The sequence below is a fragment of the Phyllostomus hastatus genome, unplaced genomic scaffold, assembly GCF_019186645.2.
Source record: "Phyllostomus hastatus isolate PE091 unplaced genomic scaffold, TTU_PhHast_1.1 phas_contig_147, whole genome shotgun sequence".
Classification (NCBI taxonomy): domain Eukaryota; kingdom Metazoa; phylum Chordata; class Mammalia; order Chiroptera; family Phyllostomidae; genus Phyllostomus; species Phyllostomus hastatus.
This window is the reverse complement of record NW_025333603.1, coordinates 7,268,731-7,291,490: the sequence shown is the minus strand read 5'-3', so window position 1 is coordinate 7,291,490 and position 22,760 is coordinate 7,268,731. Positions and strand designations below refer to the sequence as shown.

The 22,760-nt window shown below is 36.2% G+C and overlaps 1 protein-coding gene and 1 pseudogene across 1 annotated transcript in view; one reads left to right on the top strand and one right to left on the bottom strand.

Annotated features, from left to right (window-relative positions):
- Positions 1–749: 749 nt before the first annotated feature.
- On the bottom strand, positions 750–1,537 carry LOC123831287 (annotated as a pseudogene).
- Positions 1,538–2,011: 474 nt separating this feature from the next.
- CUNH1orf185 (chromosome unknown C1orf185 homolog) overlaps positions 2,012–22,760 on the top strand; it is a 34,590-nt gene continuing 13,841 nt past the window's right edge. Inside the window, exons 1-2 of the mRNA XM_045858125.1 lie at positions 2,012–2,027; positions 10,638–10,743. Of these exons, the coding sequence (XP_045714081.1) occupies positions 2,012–2,027; positions 10,638–10,743 (122 nt within the window). The remainder of the gene's footprint in view (positions 2,028–10,637; positions 10,744–22,760) is intronic.

The window sequence follows — 22,760 nt, the reverse complement described above, 5'->3', positions numbered from 1 at the left end:
CTTTCCAAACTTGTTAATATGGTATATTTCTTTGATTGGTTTTAAAATGCTAAACCAACCCCATATTCTTGTGATAAACCTCACTTGGACATGATGTATTATCCTTTTAATATAATGTTGTGTTCATTTGCTAAAATGTTTAGAATTTTTACATCTATGATCATTTTGCATCTATGTTATGCATTATGAACACAGATGAAGTCTGCTTATATGTACAATTTAAAATTTCCTCTCTTTCTCTCTCTAGCTCTTGCTCTCACTCTTGTTCCTGCCTGGTTTTGGTATCAAGGTAATGCTAGCCTCGTAAAATGAACTGAAGTGTTCTCTTGTATTTAAATTTTTGGAAATATTTGTGTGGAATTAATATTGTTTTAATATTAATTCTTATTTAATACTAATCCTTAAATCTTTGAAGACTTTAACCAGTGAAGCCACATGGATATGGAGTTTTCTTTCTAGGAAGAGTTTTAACTACAATTGCAATTTCTATAATTGATATGTGTCTATTTGTGCTTTCTATTTCTTGAATAAGCTTTAGAAATTTATGTCTTTTAAGGAACTTTTCCATTTCATGTAAGTTGTCAAATTTATTAATATAAAATTGTTTATAATATTGCTTTACTGTTCTTTTGCAATCTGTAGTAATGTCACCTCTCTAATTTCTGATGTTGGTAATTTGTGCCCTCCTTTTTTCTTTTTGAAGGGGAATTTCTATTACTGTTATGGACAGAAAACTCAACAGTATACACTTAGCCAAGGTTAGTGGTCAGTTCTTTGGCCTTTGCTTTTTCCAGTTTAGCAATATGAGCCACCGACTTTGGACCTGGGAAATTACCTACCCAGTGTCAGCAGATCTCTTTCTATCTGTCATTGTAATTCACCCAAATAGCTTCCACCAGCTTAGCTAGAGCTTCTTTGTCTTCCAAGTTAACCTATGTGAATGTAATGATGGTGTTGACCTTCCTGTGTACTGGGGTCTGGCCTTCCCCTTTGTAATACTATAGGGAATCCTTACTTTACAGCATAGGGCAGGCAGGAAGACAAGCAGCTTGATGGGATCCACATCATGTGCAATCACTACCAGCTGCAACTTCCTGTCCTCCAAGATTATGGCAGTGTTAACCTCTACAAGAAGGACAGGTGGCCTCTTAGTAGGGACATCCCCTTTGCCAGCAGCTTTTTTGTCAGCCCAAGCCAACAATCTCTGCTATTTCTCTTGCTTTGTCTCCAGTCTGTGCTTGTGGGCAAGGTTAGGTAGTTGAGTAGCTGTTTGGCACACTAAATGCCTGAATGAACTGGTTAATTGCAGGAGGTACTTTCAGACTCTTACAAAGAACATTCCTTTGCCTCTGCAGCAGATGTAATGGGGCCATTTGACAAAGCAGGTGAGGTCCCCTTTGGGCTGGATGTTTGGTCCAATGCCAAAATTTAGGGGCCTTTTCTCAAACAAGGAATTTACCATCTTCTTGGCCTCCTGCTTCACAACATCAGGGGCCAGTGCCACCTTCTTCCTTTTAGCCTTCTTTCCTTTTGGCATCTTGGGCAGCAGGAGAAGAGACCCATTTTTCTTTCTATTGATGAGTCTAGCTAGAAGGTTGTCAATTTTATAGATCTCAAAGAACCAGCTTTTGGTTTTATTAATTTTCTCTATCATTTTTCTGTTTTCTATTTCATTTTAGTTTTTTCCTTCTGTTTATTTTGGGCTTAATTTGCTCTACTTATTATAGTTTTTAAAATTGTTCACACATTTCCTTCTAATATTGCAGTTTTTTGGTATAGATATTTTCCTGAGTACTGCTTTAGTGGCATCCCACAAATTCTGATGTGTTGTGTTTTCATTTTATTTGGGTAGAGTGTCAGTTAGATTCATGATGACACATGGCTTACAAAGTTTCCCGGGGATCATCTCCATCTCAGTTAAACCTAAAGAAAAAAGAACATGGAGATAAATGCTTGGGGGCTTTTTATGACATCACTTCCACTCAAATTCCATTGGTTAGAATTCAGTTACATGGCTTCACCTAATGGTATGGGAAGTTGGGATATGTAGTCTAGCTTTTTGCCTGGGAAGAAGAGGAAAATGTGTTTGGACAAACAGCCATCAAGCTCTTTTTATTTTCTGGAAGACCTTGTATAAGATAAGAAATACTTGAATCATGGGTATACAGTAGAAATTGTAAAGTTATTGGGGCCTGCTTTTTCCTTTGGGGGAAATTTTGTAACTGCTGATTCAATATAATGGATACATGTTCATTTAGGTTTTCTAGTACTTCTTGAGTCACTTTTTGTAAGTCATTTTTTAGGTATATATAACTTATTATAAGTTTTAAAACAGCATAAATTTGTTTAAAGTATTTTCTTAATCTCTGCTATAACTCTGTTTGTCCTTCATTTTTAATATTGTTTACGTATGTCTTTTTAATTTGGTTAATCTTAGTAGAAGTCTATCATCTTATTATTCTTTACCAAAAATCTTAATTTGCATTTCATTAATTTCTGTTATTTCCTTCCTCTACATTATATGGGCTTATTTTGACAGTCCTTTTCAACTTGTAATTTGAATGCCAAGCTCATTATTTTTCAGATTTCCTTTCTAATATATGCATTTAGTGCCATATATTTCCCTTGAATTTGGCTCCAGGTTTGTTGCTGCAGATATTTATAGAGAATGCTTTCATTTTTGGTTCTACGTATTTCCATTGATTTCTTCTTTAATGCATGAGTTATTTACAATGTGATTTTAAATTTCCACAAATATGGCAGCTTTAGGGTATGTATTAGGTTATAAATTCCAAAATTTATTGTATAGTTTTCTGAGATGTGATATGTGTAACAATAATTATGTAAAGCTTGTTTAGTCCTCCTTTATAGCCTGATATATGCATGGTAAGTTTGAGACATCTTACCATTTATTTTATTAATTCCTTGCAACATTATCTTAATTATTCTTTATTCTAATTCTGTGTGATAGATAGTATGACTCTCATTTTTCAAATAGAACATTAAAATCCAGTCAATGTAATAATAAACTTTCAGATCTAGTTAGTCTGATATCCATCAAAAGCAGACACCAACTAAAACCACCAGTGTGGCCAACTTTGTATACTGGTTGCATATGAGCCCTACTTATATTTCATCATAGATTTTGAAACCTCTGGGCAAGGATTCATTCTTATTTAAATGGATTTTTATCCCTTGCTTGGTGCCTCAAACAGTATTTCACACATATTTGGTGTTCAATAGATGTTGGTTGAATTGGAGTAAACATGAGCCTGAAATATGGAAAAACCCTAAAAATTTATAATAAATGGGTAATTTATGAATACTCAAAAAATAAAATAGGACTTGCATTCTGGTATAATCACAAAAAATAATCAGAAAATACTTCTGGTTAATGTGTGTGTATGTGTGTGTGTGTATCTCCATACATCCTTTAACATACCTAACTAGATATAAATAAGGGATATTTCTTTATTTATACCTAGATATAGATATATATGTTAAAGGATATATGGGCAGAGGAAGAGAGACTTACAAAGGCAATAATGGTATAGACAGAGAAAAGGGAAGAAAACAAGGTGAATTTAGGTTACTAATGCCAAGACAAGAGAGAGAATAGTCAATAGTGATGTTTTTATTTTGTGTTAATGAAGTTATTTCATGACCTTTGAAATAGAAGTTGTGAAGAACTAAAAATTTCCACTTTAAGAGTTTTGGCTGCAAATGGTAAGAAAAGGATCAGTTGTAAGCTGGAAAGTGCTGTGGGTAAAAGAGAGGTGTTTTGTTTTTTTTTGGTTGGTTGGTTGGTTCATTTGTTTGTTAAGATGGAAGAGTTATGACCTGGTTTAAGACAGCCTCTTTACCTATGTCTTACTCATTCCATAAGATTCAGCTCAGCTATTATCTTAAGGAAACCATTCCTGCATTTGGTCAAATTGCTTCTGTTGTCTTAGCATTGTCAACAGGCCATCATAGAACTTAGAATATTTTAATGAATATATCAGTTTAAATATCTTGTCCTCTCCAGACTATAAACATTTTGATCAAGTGCTTCTTATCTTTGAATCATCAATTCTTGGCACTAACTAATCTATGGAGCCATTTTGTTTTAACTTACTCCTATCCTTTTACAAATCTTTCTGTGTCTGTATTTTGTTATTTTTTCTCTTACAACAACTGTAATACTTTTTAACAGCAATTATTCTTTTTCACATAACTAAGCAACATACTTATATTACTCATTTTAAAAACATTTTATTATTTATTTTTTAGAGGGAGAAAGAGAGGGTAAGAAGCATCAGCGTGTGGTTGCCTCTTGCACATTCCCTACTGGGGACCTGGCCTGCAACCAAGGCATGTGCCCTCACTGTAATCAAACCAGCAACCTTTTGGTTTGCAGGCCGGCACTCAATCCACTGAGCCACACCAGCCAGGGCTCTTTTTTGTAATACAAACATCTAGCCAGTGCCTACCATTCATTCATTGACCATTAAATTATTTTTTGAGTAACCAGTCATTTTAAATTCTGAGACTTACCACAGTGAAAAAAAAGACTTATTTTCTTATGAAAGAAGAGACAATAGACAATAAACCAATACATATAAAAGATTACTTATGATAGTAATTAATAAAAACAAAGAAACATGGTGATATGATAGAATGACTGTTGAAAGTGAGGAGTCCTTACTTTAGACAGGATACTTAAGGGTAGAATCAAGAAAGTAAAAATACTACTTTTGTATATTAGGAATTACATATGAATCTTCAAAAAAACTTTTGGTGAGTTTTCCAATATACACGGTAGAAAATTTGAATATACAGAAAAGTCTGGAATGGAACATTATAACTATAAGCCCTTATTCCAAGAATAACTAATGTTAATTATTTTCCTTATACAAATATTTCTCACTTTTTCTCTTTGAATAAATTGAGACCATATAGTTCTCATATTTTTTAATTATTTGAGAAAGTAAGAAAAGTGAAAATAAAAAAGGACAAAAAAATCTATGTGTCTCCTACTAAATAAATATTTTTGATCATATAAACTTCAAATTTTTAACTTTTTAAAGATAATATATTGTAATGATAAGTTTATGTTTTGTGTATAATCTCATTCCCCTCATGTTCTCTCCAGACACAACTAATATGAATTTGATTTATTTTAATACTTTTGCTAGATTAACATTTTAAAAATACTATTATTTTATGTTTTCTTTTAATGTGCATAAATGACATTAGTACATAACTGGAATAATGGAATATAAATTTATAGAAATTTCTTTTTTCACTGATCATTAATTCTAGTTTTTAGTTTTATTCATTCTGGCACAAATAGATCTAGTTTATTTTATTTATAAGCCATTAGTGTTAAGCTTGATGAATTTTCACTGAATACATCTATGCAACCAGTACCTAGTATAAGAAACAGACCATTAACAGCCTCCCTGAACTCTTCCTGATCTGTATTTGAACTTTATGTCTATCTTCTTTTGTTCAGCATTGTTTATGAAATTAATTCATATCATTGTGCATATAGTTATTGTCTCTTATTGTTATATGGTATTTTGTTTTCTTAAATCAATTCAACTTTGTATTTCTCTTAAGATTTTTTATTTATTTATTTTTAGAGGGAGGGGAAGGGAAGGAGAAAGAGAGGGAGAGAAACACCGATGTGTGATTGCCTCTCATGCACCGCCCCCCAATGGGGACCTGGCCCTCAACCCAAGCATGTGCCCTGATGGAATCAAACCGAGACATTTTGGTTCATAAACTAGAGCTTGATCCACTGAGCCGCACCAGCCAGGGCCAATTCAACTTTTTAAATTTATTAATTCAACTATTAATGGGTATTTGAGCAGTTTCCAACTTGTGGCTCTAAAATAGTGATACTATAAACATTCCAGGACATTTTTTTGTTAACATATGTACATACTTCAGTTTGGTACATAGATAAGAGTCACTGGCCCTGGGCTACATATATGTTCAGCTTTACTGATAATGCCAAACAGTCTTCCAAGGTATTACACAAAATTGCATTCCTATCGGCGCTGTTTGAGAGTTCAGGTTTCTCTGCCTCCCTAGCAACACTTGATATTTTCTGCCCTTTCCATTTTTAGGCTTCAAACAGAGTTGTCATATTATCTCGTTGTAGTTTAATTTACACTTCCTTGGTTATTAATGAAGTTTTTCTGTGTTTATTGGCCATTTAGATATTCTCTTTTATGATACCTTTATATATTTAGCATTCATACCTTTTTTCTAAAAAAATCTGAAGATATTCTGTGTCTATTCATTCAACCTACATAAGGGAGCACCTTGGCAATTTTTAAATTACTATTGTTCTGGCACTAGTTGTATGCCTTTGAGTAAGTTACTTAACCTAATTTTGCTTGTTTCCTCATCTGTAAAGTGGGAAATAATAGTATTTAACTCATAGAGTTGTGAGAATTATATAAAACACTTTGAACAGTGCCTGTCATATAGTATTTGCTCTATAAATATTAGATATTATTGTTTTTGGTGAAAGGATATACAATATATGTCAAGGGGACAGAATAGAGAGAGTACAGAAATTGACACAAATATAGCTAATTGATTTTTGACAAGGATGCAAAGGCAACTCAATGAAGAAAGGTTAGTCTTTTCAAAAATAGTGTTGGACCAGTGGATATACATATGAAAAAATAAGAACTTGGTTCATACCTTTCACCTTATGCAAAAATTAATATAAAATGAATAATAAATTAAATGTAAACATAAAACTATAAATATTTTATAAGAAAACATTGAAGAAAATCTCCATGACCTGGGTTAGGCAAAAAATTCTCAGATAAGACTCATAGAAAAACCCACAGAAAAAAAGTTGATAAATTGGACATCAACAAAATAAAAAAGTTTTTCTCTGTGTAAGACACTTAAGAGAACTGGAAAGACAGTCACATATTGGGAAAAAATATTTCCAAATCACATATCTAATCAAGGACTTGTATCCAGAATGTATGAAGAATTCTGAAAAGTTAGCAAAGATTTAAACACATACTTCACTGAAGAAGATATTTGGATGGCAAATAAGCACATGGCAAGATGCTCAACATCATTATTCACTAAGGAAATGAAAATAAAACCACAGTGAAAAGCCACTATACAGGTATTAGAATGGCTGAAATAAAACTGGCAGTGTGAAGTGGTAGCAATGATACAGAGCAAGTGGAACTATTGTATATTGCTGGTGGGAAAGCAAGACAGTACAGTCACTCTGGCAAGCAGTTTGGCAGTTTCTCATAAATTTAAATATATACTTCCTACCTGACACTCCTGAAATAAGAACTTATATTTAAACAAATATCTGTATGCAAGTATATAGTAGCTTTTCCCCTAACACCCCCAAGCTGGAAACAACCAAATGTCTCTCAGCTGGGGAATAAACAAACTGTGGTACATCTATAAAATGAAATGTTACTCAAGAATAAAAATATATGAACTATTGATACATGCAGTAACATGGATGAATCTCAACTGCATTATGCAAAGTGGAAAAAGGCTAGACTCAAAAAGCCATATGTTGTATAATACCATATATAAGAAATCTGGAAAGGCAAAAGTATAAGGTTGAAGAATGTGAATGGACAATAATTAGTGGTTACCAGCAGTTAGTGCTTGACTGCTTACAGGCAGTGTGAGGAAATTTGGGGCAGTGGTGGGGTGGGGGGGTGATGGAAGTGTTCTGTAAGTTGATTGTGGTAATGATTAAACACCCTTTGTATTTTCCTAAACTTATAAAACTGCAAACACATGCACAAAAGTGAATTTTACTATGCACAAATTTAAATATTTTTAAAGTAAAAATCTTAGGTTGTATCTCTTTCAACATTGCTTCTCAGCTGCTTCTCTATTCTCTCTTTTGGAACCCTTATTTGCTTCATGTTACATATTCAATATTTTCTAAATGTAATTTATTTATCATATTTTTATTTCTTTATGTAACTGGGAACATTTCTCAGTATTATCATTTATTTCATTAATTATGTTCAAGGAAGAGTTTACTCCATTTTAACATTTTTGAAATTTTTATTCCCAAGATTCTTCCTTAATTCATTTTTGGTCTTTATAAGTGCCTCAGGACTCCCTTCTCTAAGAGACTTTGGTAATACTATATCATTCACTGTGCCAGAGAGTGGTTTCATCTAGGTCTTATCTCAATGATTTTCTTTGCTTCTTCTAGCTAATTCCTGCTTCCAGATCTAGTATGCCTGTGGTTTTAGTCCCTACTTATTTGTCTGTTGTTTTTCTTCTTTTGTCCACAGAGATCTTTATCTTATATCCAAGTACAACTATGTCTTTAAAATTTTTAATTTTTAAAGAAGATTTTATTTATTTATTTTTAGACAGAAGGGAGGAAAGGGAGAAAGAAAAGAGAAATGTCAATTTGTGGTTGCCTGTCATATACCCCCCACTAGGGACCTGGCTTGCAACCCAGGCATGTGCCCTGACTGGGAATCAAACCAGCAACCCTTTGGTTAGCAGGCTGGTGCTCAATCCACTCAGCCACATCAGCCAGGGGCTGTCTTTAAAATTTTTTAAATGTGAGTTTAACTATCTTGGTGTTATCACTTAATACTATCTGACATCTTATACCACTACATCAGTGATTCTCAACTAGGGCAATTTTGCCCACCTTCCAGAATACATGTTAATACCTGGAGACACTTCTTGTACAATGCATAGGACAGTCCCTGCAACAAATTATCTGGTTCAAATTGCTGCCTTTTGGACAGCAATTCCATTGCTGGAATTATACCCTAAGAACTCTGAATCACCAATCCAAAAGAACCCATGCACCCCAATGTTCATAGCAGCACAATTTACAATAGCCAAGTGCTGAAAGCAACCTAAGTGCCCATCAGTAAATTAGTGGATCAAAAAACTGTGGTACATTTACACAATGGAATACTATACAACAGAAAGAAAGCAGTTCCTACCCTTTGTGACAGCATGGATGGAACTAGAGAATAGTATCCTAAGTGAAATAAGCCAGGTGATAAAAGACAAATACATACCATATGATCTCACCTATAAGTGGAACCTAATCAACAAAACAAACAAGCAAGCAAAGTAAAACCAGAGACATTGAAATAAAGAACAAACTAACAGTGACCAGAGAGGAGGATGGAGGGGGATAACAGGGGAAAGAAGGGGAAGGGTTATCAAGGAACCTGTGTAAAGGACCCCTTGGATAAAGCCAAAGGGGGCAGGATTGAAGGTGTGGGTGGATGGGACAAGGAAGAGTGGTAGGGAGAAAATGGAGACAACTGTACTTGAACAACAATAAAAAAAAAAAAGATCGATAGTGTTGAGGTTAAGAAACCCTGAACTAAATTAAAGAATACTATAAATTTCTCTTATAATATCATCCTAACTGACTTAATTGACTTCATAATGTGAGGCATTTAGAGGTTTTTTTGTATTATAAATATCACTTTGATTATCAGTCTTATATAACCTTCTTAGTACAATTAATTCCCAAATGTAGACATTTCTGAACCAAAAGAAAACTAAGATTTAAGAAGCTAGAAATTAAGGAAAAAAAACTGAGGTTTTTGAAAGCTGGAAATTACTTAGGAAACAAAGTATGAGAACAGTCTTTATCATGTCATATGCCTAACAGAACTTACCATGTGTTTATATATAAAGATCTTCTGTTAGTTTTACACTTTTAAACCCCTTTCTTCCCCCAAATAATATACTCTTAGGTTGTTTTAGGGCCCTTCAAGCTCTACATAGCCTTCTGTGAAAGCTTTCTACAGCTTGCTTTCTGCTTAAGGAGCATATTTCAGAATCCTAAAGAATCCTTGACCACTCTGACTACAATTGCCTTTTTTATTCCTTTTTCCTTTCATAGATACCAGCATTAAGGCTATTGGTGTTAAGATAATAGAATAAACAGAGAACTGGCTTTAATTTGCTACCTAACCTTAGTTTAGTTACTTCTCTTACCTGGGCCTCAATTTTAACACCTATAAAAAGGAGTTATACCTATAATTCCTATGGGCTTTTTCAGTTATAGACATGTGATATGCTACTATTTTATATTGTTTTTATTTAGGTTTGGCTATGATCTTTTACTGTTCTTGAGAGAAAGCATAGGTAAAACACTTTAAAATTCCTAAGATCTTTAAAAATCCCTTATACTCGTTCTTCATTTCCCTCATCTAACTTTTTCTAGTGATTGATAATCAAAATCTTAAAATGAAGTGTCTTACTTTGGAGGGCTGCAAAATGTGATACTAGAAAAATAAATTCACAGTGAGATAGGGAAGGGAGAAAACTAGGTAAGAAAAAAAGGAGGTGACAGCTATACAAAAAGAAACAAAACCTCAGTCTCAAATCCTGGCAGGGTGACAGAAATGCACCCTGGGCCCTAATCAACATGAGGCCCTGTATAATTCTCAAACTCAGGGTCTTGAAATTTATTAGAATTGTACAGCAGCAGAATTCAGGTCTCCTGACTTCCTAGTTAATATTGTAACATGCTACGTTTAACACACTATGTGGTGTCATTTAAAATATTATATCACTTAATTTTACCTAGAGATTGAGGATACATGCATGAAATATTCTTTTATAATTTATTTGTATAGGTTCTTTTTATCACTTAACCTATTTTCTGGCCGCTGGGGCTGTTATGTTCGGAATTGGTTTCTTTGCTTTGGCATCAGCTTTATGGTTCCTGATTTGCAAACGAAGGTAAGGTTTATCAGAATATTTTACTTTTTCTCTTTTCAAAATCCAATGAAAGACTTTTTCAAATGGTATTAAATTTAAATAATTAAAATAGTGTTGAACCTGTAATTTGAAGTTTGGTTATAGACCCTTTGATTGAGAGGGAAAGTTTTCATGTTTAAAGTAGCCTAAAAAGTAAAGTCCTAGTAGTATAATTGTCCAGATGGTATAATAACAATCTTCATGCATTAAAATTTTTAAAAATGATGACATCTATTGTATTCTCTAGAAGACATATTTCAAATTATAATATAAAGCTAGAATTTTTTAAAAATTTTCACTACTAATAGAGGTTATAAACATAACTGACAGGAAGATTCCCATTCTTGAGAAGATACTTAAGAGCTATAGTCTTTGGCCAGACAGAAAAAGAAAAAGATACTTGACACCTCAGTTCTTATCAACCTTAAAATTTGGTGTTTTTTTAATTGAATTTATTGGGATGACACTGGTTAATAAAATTATGCATGTTTCAGGTGTACAGTTGTATAATACATTATCTGTATATTGTATTGTGTGCTCACCATTCCTAGACAAGCCCCCTTGCATCACCATTTGTCTGCAATTTACACTATTCCACCTTCCCACACTTCCCTTTCCTTCTGGTAATCATGAGAGGGAAATTGTTGTGTGGGTCTATATGTTGCTTTTTCAGTGGGGCTTCATCCCTTCAACTTTTTCACTCAGCCCCGCTACTTCCATCCCCTTTCACATCTGTCAGTCTGTTCTGTGTCCAGGAGACTGTTTCTATTATATGTTAGGTTGCCTCTCATATGCTCCCTATTGGGGATCTGGCCTACAACCCAGGCATGTGTCCTGTTTGGGATTTGAACTAGCGACCCTTTGGTTTGCAGGCTGGCACTCAATCCACTGAGCCACACCAGCCAGGGCCTTGTTGAGGATTTTAGTAACTATGTTCATCAGATATATTGGCCTATGGTTTTCTTTCTTTCTGGTATCTTTATCTGGCGTTGGAATCAGATTAATGCTGCCCTAGTAAAATGAGCTTGGGAGTCTTCCCTCCTCTTAAATTTTTTGAAATAGTTTGAGAAGGACAGGTGTAAGTTCTTTTTTGAATGTTTGTTAAAATTCACATCTGACGACTTCCAGTCCCAAATTTTTGTTTGTTGGGAGTTTTATGATACTGGTTCAGTTCTATTTGTGTAATCAGTCTGCTTAGGTTGACTGGTTCTTCCTTATGCAGTTTTGTAAGATTGTATGTCCAGGAATTTATCCATTTTGTCCAGATTGTCCAATTTGTTGGCATATTTGTTTGGAATATTTCCTTAAAATATTTTGTATTTCTTGGGTGTCAGTTTTTATTTCTCTTTCATTTCTGATTTTCTTTACTTCGGTCTTCTTTTTTCTACATGAGTTTGGTTAAAGGTTAGTCTATCTTGATTATCTTTTCAAAGAGCCAGCTCTTGGTTTTATAGATCTTTTGTATTGTTTTGTTAGGTTCTGTTTCATTTATTTCTGCTCTGATCTTTGTCATTACCTTTCTTCTGTTCATTTTGGGCTTTATTATTTTTTTTCTCCCAAGTTTCTTTTCAGTGTAAAGTTAGATTGTTTATTTGAGCTTTTTCTTGTTTCTTGAGATAGGTCAGTAATGCTATAAATTTCCCTCTTATGACTTCTTTGGCTGTGTCTCATAAATTTGGGGTTGTTGTTTTCTCATTTTATTTATTCCATGGTATCTTTTTATTTCTTCCTTGATCTCGTTGTTAACCAACACATTGTTTAGTGACATGTTATTTAGCCTCTATGTTTTGTGTGTTTTTCAGTTTTTAACTTGTGATTGATTTCTAGTTTCATAACATTATGGTTAGAAAAGATGCTTGCCTGATATGATTTAAGTCTTCTTCTGTTTATTGATATTTGTTTTGTACCCTAACATGTGGTCTCTCCTAGAAAATGTTTCACGTTCACTTGAAAAGAATGTACATTCTACTGCTCTGGGGTGAAATGCTCAGAAAGTATCAATGAAATCTATCTGATCTAGTGTGTCATTTAAGGCCACCATTTCCTTGTTGATTTATTTTTATCTGAAAGCTTTATCCACTGATGTCAATGGGGTGTTAAAATCCCATACTATGCCCTAGCTGCTGTGTGGCTCAGTGGACTGAGTACCAGCCTCTGAAAAAATTTGCCAGTTCGATGCCCATTCAGGGCACATGCCTGGATTGCAGGCCAGGTCCCCAGTAGGGGGTGCTTGAGAGGCAACCACACATTTATGTTTCTCTTCCTCTCTTTCTCCCTCCCCTCCCCTCTCTCTAAAAATAAATAAATAAAATCTTCTAAAAAGAAAAAGAAACATACTATGACTATACAGTTACTATTACTGTCAATCTCCCTTTATGTCCATTTGCCTTACTTATTTTGGTGATCCTATGTTAGGTGCATATATGTGTACAGGGGTTATATCTTCTTGTTGGACTGCTCCCTTTATCATTATGTATTGTCCTTCTTTGTCTTTATTATAGCCTTTATTTTAAAGTTCTTTTGTCAGATATAAGTATTGCTACCCCAGCTTTTTTTATTTGTATTTGCATGAAACATCTTTTTCCATCCCTTTATTTTTGGTCTGTGTGTATCTTTAATTTTGCGGTGGGTTTCTTGTAGACAGCATGTACATGGGCCTTGTTTTCTTATCCATTCAGCTACCCTATGTCTTTTGATTGGAGCATTTAAGCCATTTACATTTAAAGTGATTATTGATAGGTACTTATTTGTTGTCATTTTATACTTTTAACTATGTTTCTCTGTGGTTGTCTTCTTCTCTTTCAGTCCTCTACCTCTTTTTTCTTTCCTTCCTCCTTCTCATCCCCTTTTTCAAGGCTAATTAACATTTCTTGTAATACTGGTTTGGTGGTAACAAACTCCTTTAGCTTTTCTTGTCTGGGAAGCTCTTTATTTCTCCCTTCAATTTAAATGATAGACTTGCTTAGTAAATTAGTCTTGTTTGTACATCCTTGCTTTTCATCATTTTGAATATTTCATGCCAAACCCTCTGGCCTGAAATGTCTCTGCTGAGAAATCAGCTGTTAGTGTTATGGTAGCTCCCTTGTAGGCAACTGTGTTTCTCTTGCTGTTTTAAAGAATCTCTCTTTGTCTTTAACCTTTGCTGTTTTAATTGTGATATGTCTTATGTGGGCCTCCTTAGGCTCATTTTATGTGAGACTCTCTGTGGTTCCATGACTTGTGTGTCTTTTTCCTTCACCAGGTTAAGCAAGTGTTTGATCATTAGTTCTTCAGATAGGCTCTTGATCCCTTGCTCTCCCTCTTCTCCTTCTGGTACCCCTGTAATGAAGATGTTGTTATACTTCATGTTGTCTACAAAAGTTATTTAAACTATCTTCATTTTTTAAATTCTACTTTTTGCTGCTCTGATTGGGTGTTTCCTACCACTTTGCCTTCTAAATCACTGATTTGAATCTCTGCTTCATTCAACCTACTGCTTATTTCTTCTGGTGTATTCTTTATTTCAGATAATGTATTCTTCACTTATGACTGTTTTTTATGGTTTCTATGTCTTTTTTCATGCTTTTGAAGCTCTCACTGAGTTGCTTATAGTTATCACTATGTTCCTTGAGCATCCTTATAATAATTTTTTCCAACTTTATATCTCATAAATTGCTTGCCTCCATTTCATTTAGCTCTTTTTCTGGAGACTTTTCCTTTCATTTGGGGCATATATATCTTTTTTTAACAGTATTTTATTGATTATGCTATTACTGTTGTCCTAATTTTTCCCCCTTTGTTCACTTCCACACAGTACCCCTACTCCCTCAGGCAATCCACACACCATTGTTCATGTCCATGGGTCATGCATATAAGTTCTTTGTCTATTCTATTATTTATATTATACTTTACATCCCCATAGCTATTCTGTAACTACCTATTTATACTTCTTAATCCTTCATCTCTTCACCCATTCTCCCTCTCCCCACTTCCATCTGGCAACCTTCTGGTAACTAATTTCTTTTCTTTTGCTTTTAAAAGTCTCTCTCTTTATCTTTAAACTTTGGCCTTTTAATTATGATGTTGGAGTGGGCCTCTTTGCATCCATCATAATTTGGACTCTGCACTTTCTGGACTTCCATGTCTATTTCCTTCACCAAATTAGGGAAGTTTTCTTTCACAATTTTTTCAGATAGATTTTCAATTTCTTGCTCTTTCTCTTCTTCTTCTGACAGCCCTAGGAGGTGAATGTTGAACCTCTTAAAGTTGTCCCACAGGCTGTTTATACTATCCTCATTTTTTTTTGGATTATTTTTTTCTTATTGTTGATCTGATTGGTTGTGTTTTTCTTCCTTATGTTCCAAATCATTGATTTGATTCTCACCTTCATCCATTCTATTGTTGTTTCCCTGTAAATTGTTCTTTATTTCAATTAGTGTATCCTTTGTTTCAGACTGGGTCTTTTTTATGCTACTGAGGTCCTACTAAGTTCCTTGAGCATCCTTATAAACAGTGTTTTGAACTCTGCATCTGATAAATTGCTTATCTCCATTTCATTTAGCTCTTTTTCTGGAGTTTTGATCTGTTCTTTCATATGGGCCATGTTTCTTTGTCTCTTTGTTTTGGCAGCCTCCCTGTGTTTGTTTCCATGTATTACAGAGAGCTGCTTTGATTCCATTTCTTTGTAGTGTGGCCTAATGTAGTAGGTGTCCTTTAGGGTCCAGTGGCACAGCCTCCCCTATCACCCAAATTGGGTACTCAAGGTGTGCCCTTTGTGTGGGCTGAGTATACACTCTTATAGTTGAGCCTTGATTGCTGTTGGCAGATCAATGGGAGGGATTTACACCGGCCAGTCATCTACAAGGACTGGCTGTGACCACTGACCACCAACTTCCACCTTCTGTGGAGGATCAGCTGTGCAGGCGCAGGGTGGAGGTGCTCCAACATGTTCTGTAGCTGTCCACTGGGTGTGTTGGTCCTGGGGTTTCCTGGGTGGTACAGGCCATGGTCAGCTCCCACCTGTGTTTTGGCCAGGTTTGCCCTGTCTGAGCTGTAAAGCAATCTAGATGGCTGCTATTCTCACCTGGGCTTGGAGATTCCCAGGTGAAGCCAAGCTGTGCCTTTAATCTGGCTGCCATTAGGGCTCACTACAGCCAGCTATTGCTTGTTTGATAGGATTTAGGAGGTAAGACCAGCTGTTCTTATGGAAAAGCAGCTTGGGTAGGCTTATAAATTGAGAGGGGTGGAGCCTCTGTGGATCTCCAAGGTGGGTCACACAATGCTAGCCAGGTTGATGGAGGCTCAGTATGGCACCAGCCTACTGGGGGAGGGCTCAGCAAAGGGATAATGGCCTCTGTTCTCCCCGATGCCATATACTTCAGTCTCTCCCTGTATACCATTGTGGGGCACATATCTTGTCTCCCCAAATGGTGCCTTTTATGTCTGTTTCCATGTATTAGGTAAATCTACTATGACTTCCAGTCTTGGTAGGGTGGCCTTGTATAATAGATGTCCTGTGGGACCCAGTAGCTCAGTCTCCTTGATCACCTGAGCTGGGGGCTCTAAGAATGTCCCTTGTGTGGGTTATTGGACCACCCTATTGTAATTGATTCTTAATTGCTATTGGCCCATTCGTACATGGGGTCGACCCTCAGGCTTGCTTTCTGTGAGAATCAACCACAACCACAATGTAGGATATGCTGTGCAGGTGCTGACCATACAAAGTGAAATTAATCTCAGCAGAGTCTGATACCTTCTGAGATCTCCCTTCGCATATGCCACCTAAGAAGCTAATTGAAGCATGCCCTAATATTGTCTGAAGCTGGACTTTTTGTGTGTTGGTTCTGTGGTCTCTTGGGAAAGACTCTAATGCAGACCAATGTCAGTCACTACCTGTGACTGGCCCTGGGAAACCTGGTTGGAACTACAAAGTGATTCACAGTTTGTGGCTGCCTATGCTGGGCCTGGGTGTGCATTGGAAAGGACCAACTGTGCTCCAAGGTTGGTTTTTACCAGCATTGGGCCTAGGAGCAGGTGTGCAAAATTCCCAAGGCACCTTAAGATCTGCCTCCACCTGCCTTTGACTGCCTCTACCTGCCAGCTGCCTATTAGGCTTAGTCACTGAAAGAGCCTTTGGTAGTACTTATATTGCATGATGTAGGTTCTCAGTGAGCCACCAGGTTGGGGCACATGGTGTTTATCAGACCAATACAGGTTTAAACTTGGTGTCAGTGCAATGTCTGAGGCCATTCAGCAAATATCCCAGGGTATATCAAGTCTAGCTGCTATGGGCCTACTGCTTGCATACCATTGTGGCAGGGCGAGGTCTCGGGGTTGTCAGTGTGAGGTCAGCAGAATTTATCAGGCCTAAACAGAACATGATTTGGCCTTGTACAGAGAGGGCTCTACACCATTCAGGAATGTGAGGGGGAAAATGTTCCCTGTCCTAGAGCCACACTACTCAGTTTGTCCCAGATTCTGCCCAGAGTCTGATTCAGAGTCAGGATTCAGGAGGATGGGGCCATGAGGGGGAGGTGCCAGTCAGGCTTGGGGGAGGGGGGAGTGGTCCCCAGACCCTAAGCACATAACTCAGTCTGCCCTGATTCTGACCACACCTTGTTGGGGTGGAACCACCAGGAATTGGGAGGGTGGAGCCACCTGGGGCCTAGAGAGTGGGGCTAGCAGGCCTCCCATGAGGGGCAGGCACCAGTGTTCATGGGATAGTGGGGATAATGGCCTCTGCCCCAAATCCACACAACTCAGTCACTAATACCCTCTGAGTCTGCCTAGACCTCTACATCCCAGCCCAGGCAGCTGACTCCTCAGCAGGACTCTATAGGGTGGGTCAACAGGCAGTCTATAGGGTGGGGCTATTGCATTCCCCCAGGCTGATGCCATATGGAGTGGGGGTGCTCCACTCAAGCAGGATGTCGTCTGCAGTGTGGGAGAAGAACTCAGCTCAGTGAGCCTGGAAGCTGTCCCCTCAGCTCTCTCTTCAGAGCCACAAACCCCAGTCTCTCTTCACATGATTCCAGTCTGCTCCACCCTCCCTTTTCCAGAGCCAAAGTGAGTGGCTGTAAATGAGATTTTGTGCATTAGCCCTTTAAGGGGTCACCTGTGTCTCTAGCAGAACTGTCTCTCCCTGAAGAGTAGAATCCTCCATGATTTTTACAGCCAAATGTTAAGTGGGTGCCTCTTCCTGGCTCTGGTGCTCTGCACTGGGGAGTCCAGCTTGGAGTTGAAACTCCACACTTCTCAAGGGGAACCTTTGCAGCTGAGGTATCTCTCTGCCCATGGACATGAATTCAGCCCTTTTCATGTCTCCCCCCACCTTCCTACCAGTCTCAGAGTGACTTCTTCTGTAAATCCTTGCTTATAAGACTTTTCAACAAGTCATCACTTGGATATTCAGATTGAATGTTCTATTTTGTAATTGTAATTACAGTTTGGTACTGGGAGAAGATAAGTGTAACATCCACCTACTCCACAGCCATCTCGGATCCTCTGTAAAATTTGGATTTTTTAATATTTAATCAGTTTAGTATTTTCTTTGATGTTTAAAAAATATAAAGTGTAACATGATCTTCCCACACTTTCCAGTGTTTCCTATCTCAGCAAATGAATACCTACTATCTATTTGTATGAATTAGACTAGAAATTATTAATTCATTCAGTCTTTCAACAAATATTTATTGGGTGCCTGCATTTGTTCTGTGAACAAGTCAGACAAATTTTCTGTCTCATAAACTTGCAGTGACACTGGGAGGAGACAGATAATGAGCAAATAAAGTGGTCAGGGAATGTCTTTTTGGGTGGGCAGTATTTAATCTGAGAGCTGAGTGAAAAGGAGACAGACATGTGAAGACCTTGTGGAAGAGCTTTGGAAACTGAAGAAACAGCAATTTCAAAGACCCCAAGTGGGAATAATACTAGTATTGTTCAGTAAAGAGAAAGGCCAGAGTAAATAGACTGTACCAAGAGGAAAATGATGAAATTGAATGGGTAGATAGGGGCCAGATTACATGGGAATTTGTAGGCTACAAGAGCAATTTTCAACCTTTTTTTTTCTCATGGCACATATAAACTAATTACTAAAATTCTTAGTAATGGATTCTTAAGTAATTCTTAAAATTCTTAGTGGCACATGAAAAAATACATTTTTTGCCAATCAGACAAAAATAGGTATAATTTTGATTCATTCACATTGCACAGTTATTGTGTTGGCGATTGCCATTTTTCTTCTAAGGAAAAAGAGGTCAGTGACCCTAACTAGTCAAGTATTACATGTTTTAAAAATTCCTGTGGCACATCTGTGTGTTGTGGCATACCAGTTGAAAATTGCTGGGCTAGAAAATGGAGTTTTGATTTTATTGTTTGTGCTATCAAGATTTAAGGGGAATGACACATCACCATCATCTTAATAGCTAACATTGAGTGCTTACTACAGTGCTAGACGTGTTCTAAGTGCTTTATATGTTATCTCATTTAGACTTCATAATAGGCCCATGAGATAACAGTAATATTGTCCCCTTTTGAAGGATAATAATGTCACCTGTGGGTAAATTAATTTTTATAACACTTCTTAAAATTTGAGATAAAATTCACAAACAAAAAAGTGCATAGATTTTAAAGGTATTATGATGAATTTCAACAAACACATTCCCATGTAACCACAATTCCAGTCAAGTTCTAGAACTTTTCCATCAACCTGTAGAGTTCCCTCATGCTTCTTCCTAGGCACTACTCCCCACCTCCTACCTGGAGGCAATCATTACTCTTACTTTTATCATCATTGAGTAATTTTGCCTGTTCTTGAACTTCATGTAAATGGAATCATATGGACTTTATGTCTGCTTTTTTCACTTATCATATTTTGATGCTTGTTTATGTTGTATTTATCTGCAATTAATTCTTTTATTGATGACTAGTATCCCATTGTATGAATATGCCTGATTTTATTTATTCATTCTTTTGTTAGTGGACATTTGGGTCATTTCAAGTTTTTAGCTTTTGGCAATAGGGATGCTGTGAACATTATTGTATAAATATTTTTGTTCACGTGCTTTTACTTCTGTTGGGTAAATACCTAAGAATAAAATTGGTGGATTGTATGATTAGCTTTATAAGAAACTCTCAGTTTTCCAAAGTAGGTATACATTCCAACTGGCAATGCATGAAAGTTTTGATTTATATTTTTAAAAGATTTCTCTTGTCTGTGAAGCCTGAATTTTAATGGAGCAAGAGTGAACGCAGAGAGACAAGTTAGGAAGCTTTGCATAGTCCAGGTGAGAGGTAATAGTGTCTTGGACTAATATGGAAGTAGAGGAGATGAAAATAAGGGGTTGGATTTGGCATGTAGGTAAAGTTAGCAGGGCTCATTGATGGATGAGGTAAGGAAAGATAAGTGAAATGGCCAAATTAATGCCAACACCTACACATGTATCATGAGCAACTGAGTAGTTGTTCATGCCATTTACTTGTTCATGCCATCTCCTCACTAAGATGAGGAGATGATTACAGGAGAGAGCAAGCTGAGGAAGTGGTGATGAACTAGGAGTTGTGTTTTGGATGTACTTTTCACGACCTATCAGACATCCAAGTAGACATTTCAAATAGACAGTCAGATATGGCATGTATGAATTTCAGGAAAGAAGTCAGATTGAAGAGGGAGTGATTTTTGAAAGAGAAGAAGCTAGGACTGTGTGTGCCCTTTAGCTCAGCAACACTTAGAAATATAAAAAAGAGTAAGAAGAATCAATAATACCCGGGAAACATGTCAAGGAAATAAGAATTATGACATTATGAAAATGTTTCAGGAAGAAGGCAACAACCAGTTATATTCAAGGTGCTTAAGAATTTGAGAAAAGTGAGGCTAGAGAAGTAATTTTTGGATTTGGCAAGTTGAAAGTTATTGGTGACCTTAAAGAATTTTGGTGGAATCCTGGTTGGTTAGCTAAAGTTGCTTAAAGCATGGTCCCAATACACCAAGGTTGCAGGTTTGATCCCAAGTCAGGACGCAATTAATTTTTTTTTTAAAGAATTTTGGTGGAGTGATAAGTTCAGAAGCTTACCTTTGAGTAAAACAAAAGAGGTGAGAAAATTGAGACAAGTATAGACATCTCTTTTAAGAAGCACTGTGTGTGTGTGTGTGTGTGTGTGTGTGTGTGTGTGTGTGTGTAGGGGAGTTGATAAATGGGGCAGTAGCTGGAGGAGAATATGGGGTCAAGGAAGGGTTTTTTTTCTTCCTCTAAAGATGGATGACATACTTGATATCCCCCTTACTCTTTCCCATCCACACTAAACTTGAACCATTATCAAGTTCTACTTAGTCTACCTCATAAATTGCTCAAATCTATCCATTTGTCTCCACTACCACTGCCACCACTTTATCCAAGTTATCATCTCCCACATAGACTACTGCAATAGGAGTTCGAACTGACCCCCTACCCTCACTGTCACCCTTGGACCCTAATCTCTTCTGCACACTTAAGCCAGACATTGTCCAAATACAAATCTGATCAAGAGACCCCATTCTTGTACCCTATCCCTACTATATTATAAAAGACTTCCCATTGTTTTTAGGATAAAGACAAAACCACATGACTTTTAAGTCCCTACATGGTCTTCCCATGCATATTCCCTGATTTCATCTACCACTTTCCCTCTTACTTTCTGTGTTTCAGCTACACTTGTTCTAATCTGGCCACTAGATGTTTGGACTTGAGTTTCTCTCTGACTGGGATATTCTTACTCCCACATCTCTCCTTCTCCATCACACTCTATCTATTAACAACTACTTTTTCTTCAGATGTTCAATTCAATCATCCGTTCCTCGGAAAAGTTTTCCCTGAACTCTAACCACATTAATTCCCTTTGTTATATTGTACTTGCATAGTACCGAGTAGCTTTCCTTGATAACACTTTCCAAACTTGTGATTTTTCATTTTCTTGTGATTATTTTATTGTCTGTCTTCCTTACTAGTTCTTAAGCTCCATGAGAGCAATGGCAGTTCTATGAGGGTAGTGACTGTCTTTCTTTTCTTTTGCCACTATATATACAATGCCTGGCACAATGCCTGACACATAGTAAGTACTCAAAAAATATTCATTAAGTAAATTGAATTCCATGAATGAATGAACCCTAATTGTTAATACCTCATTAAGTAACACAATATAGACTCTTTAATTAATTTGGAAATTCTCTAGTATCTCTGGAAGAAGAAATGGCAGTTAACATTATTATTTAAGTCATTAAGTTGAGAATAACTATTAGAAACTACATTCCCTGATACATAACTATCTTTGATCATCTGAGGTTTTACTTGCTGCTTCATTATTTTAAATTCTTTCTCTCAAAATTACCTGTGGTTGCATTGGTAAATATCACAGATACTCTTCTTTTGTAAATCATTAATTTCAGTTCAGTTTCCTGCCACTTAACTTTATCAAAGATATGATTAAACATAAAATTGATCATTGAATTTTATTTCACTTAATTTCCTCTGCCATTAAGGGCAATTTTATGAAGAAACTACTTAACATTAGAGTCAATTAATTATCTCACAACCAGAAAAAAATTAAAAATTCATGGTTACACATGACTTCACTTATACATGGAATCTAAAGACAAAATAAAAAACAAAATAGAAACAGACTCAGAGGACAGACTGAAGGTTGACAGAGGGGAGGAAGGATGGGGGGCTGCGTGAGAAAAAGTGAAGGGATGAAGAAATACAAATTGGTAGTTATAGAACAGTCACAGAGATATAAATTACAGCATATAATCAATAATATAGTCAATATAGTCAATAATATAGTCAACAATATTGTAATGACTATTTATGGGGCCAATAATACTGTAATAACTATGTAGGTGGACACTGGAAATATTGGGGAAACCACTCTGTAAAGTACATGATTTTCTAACCACTATGCTGCACATCTGAGACCAATACAGAGTAATATTGAATATAAACTGTAATTTAAACATTTTTTAAAAGATTTAAAAATTCATGGTTGAT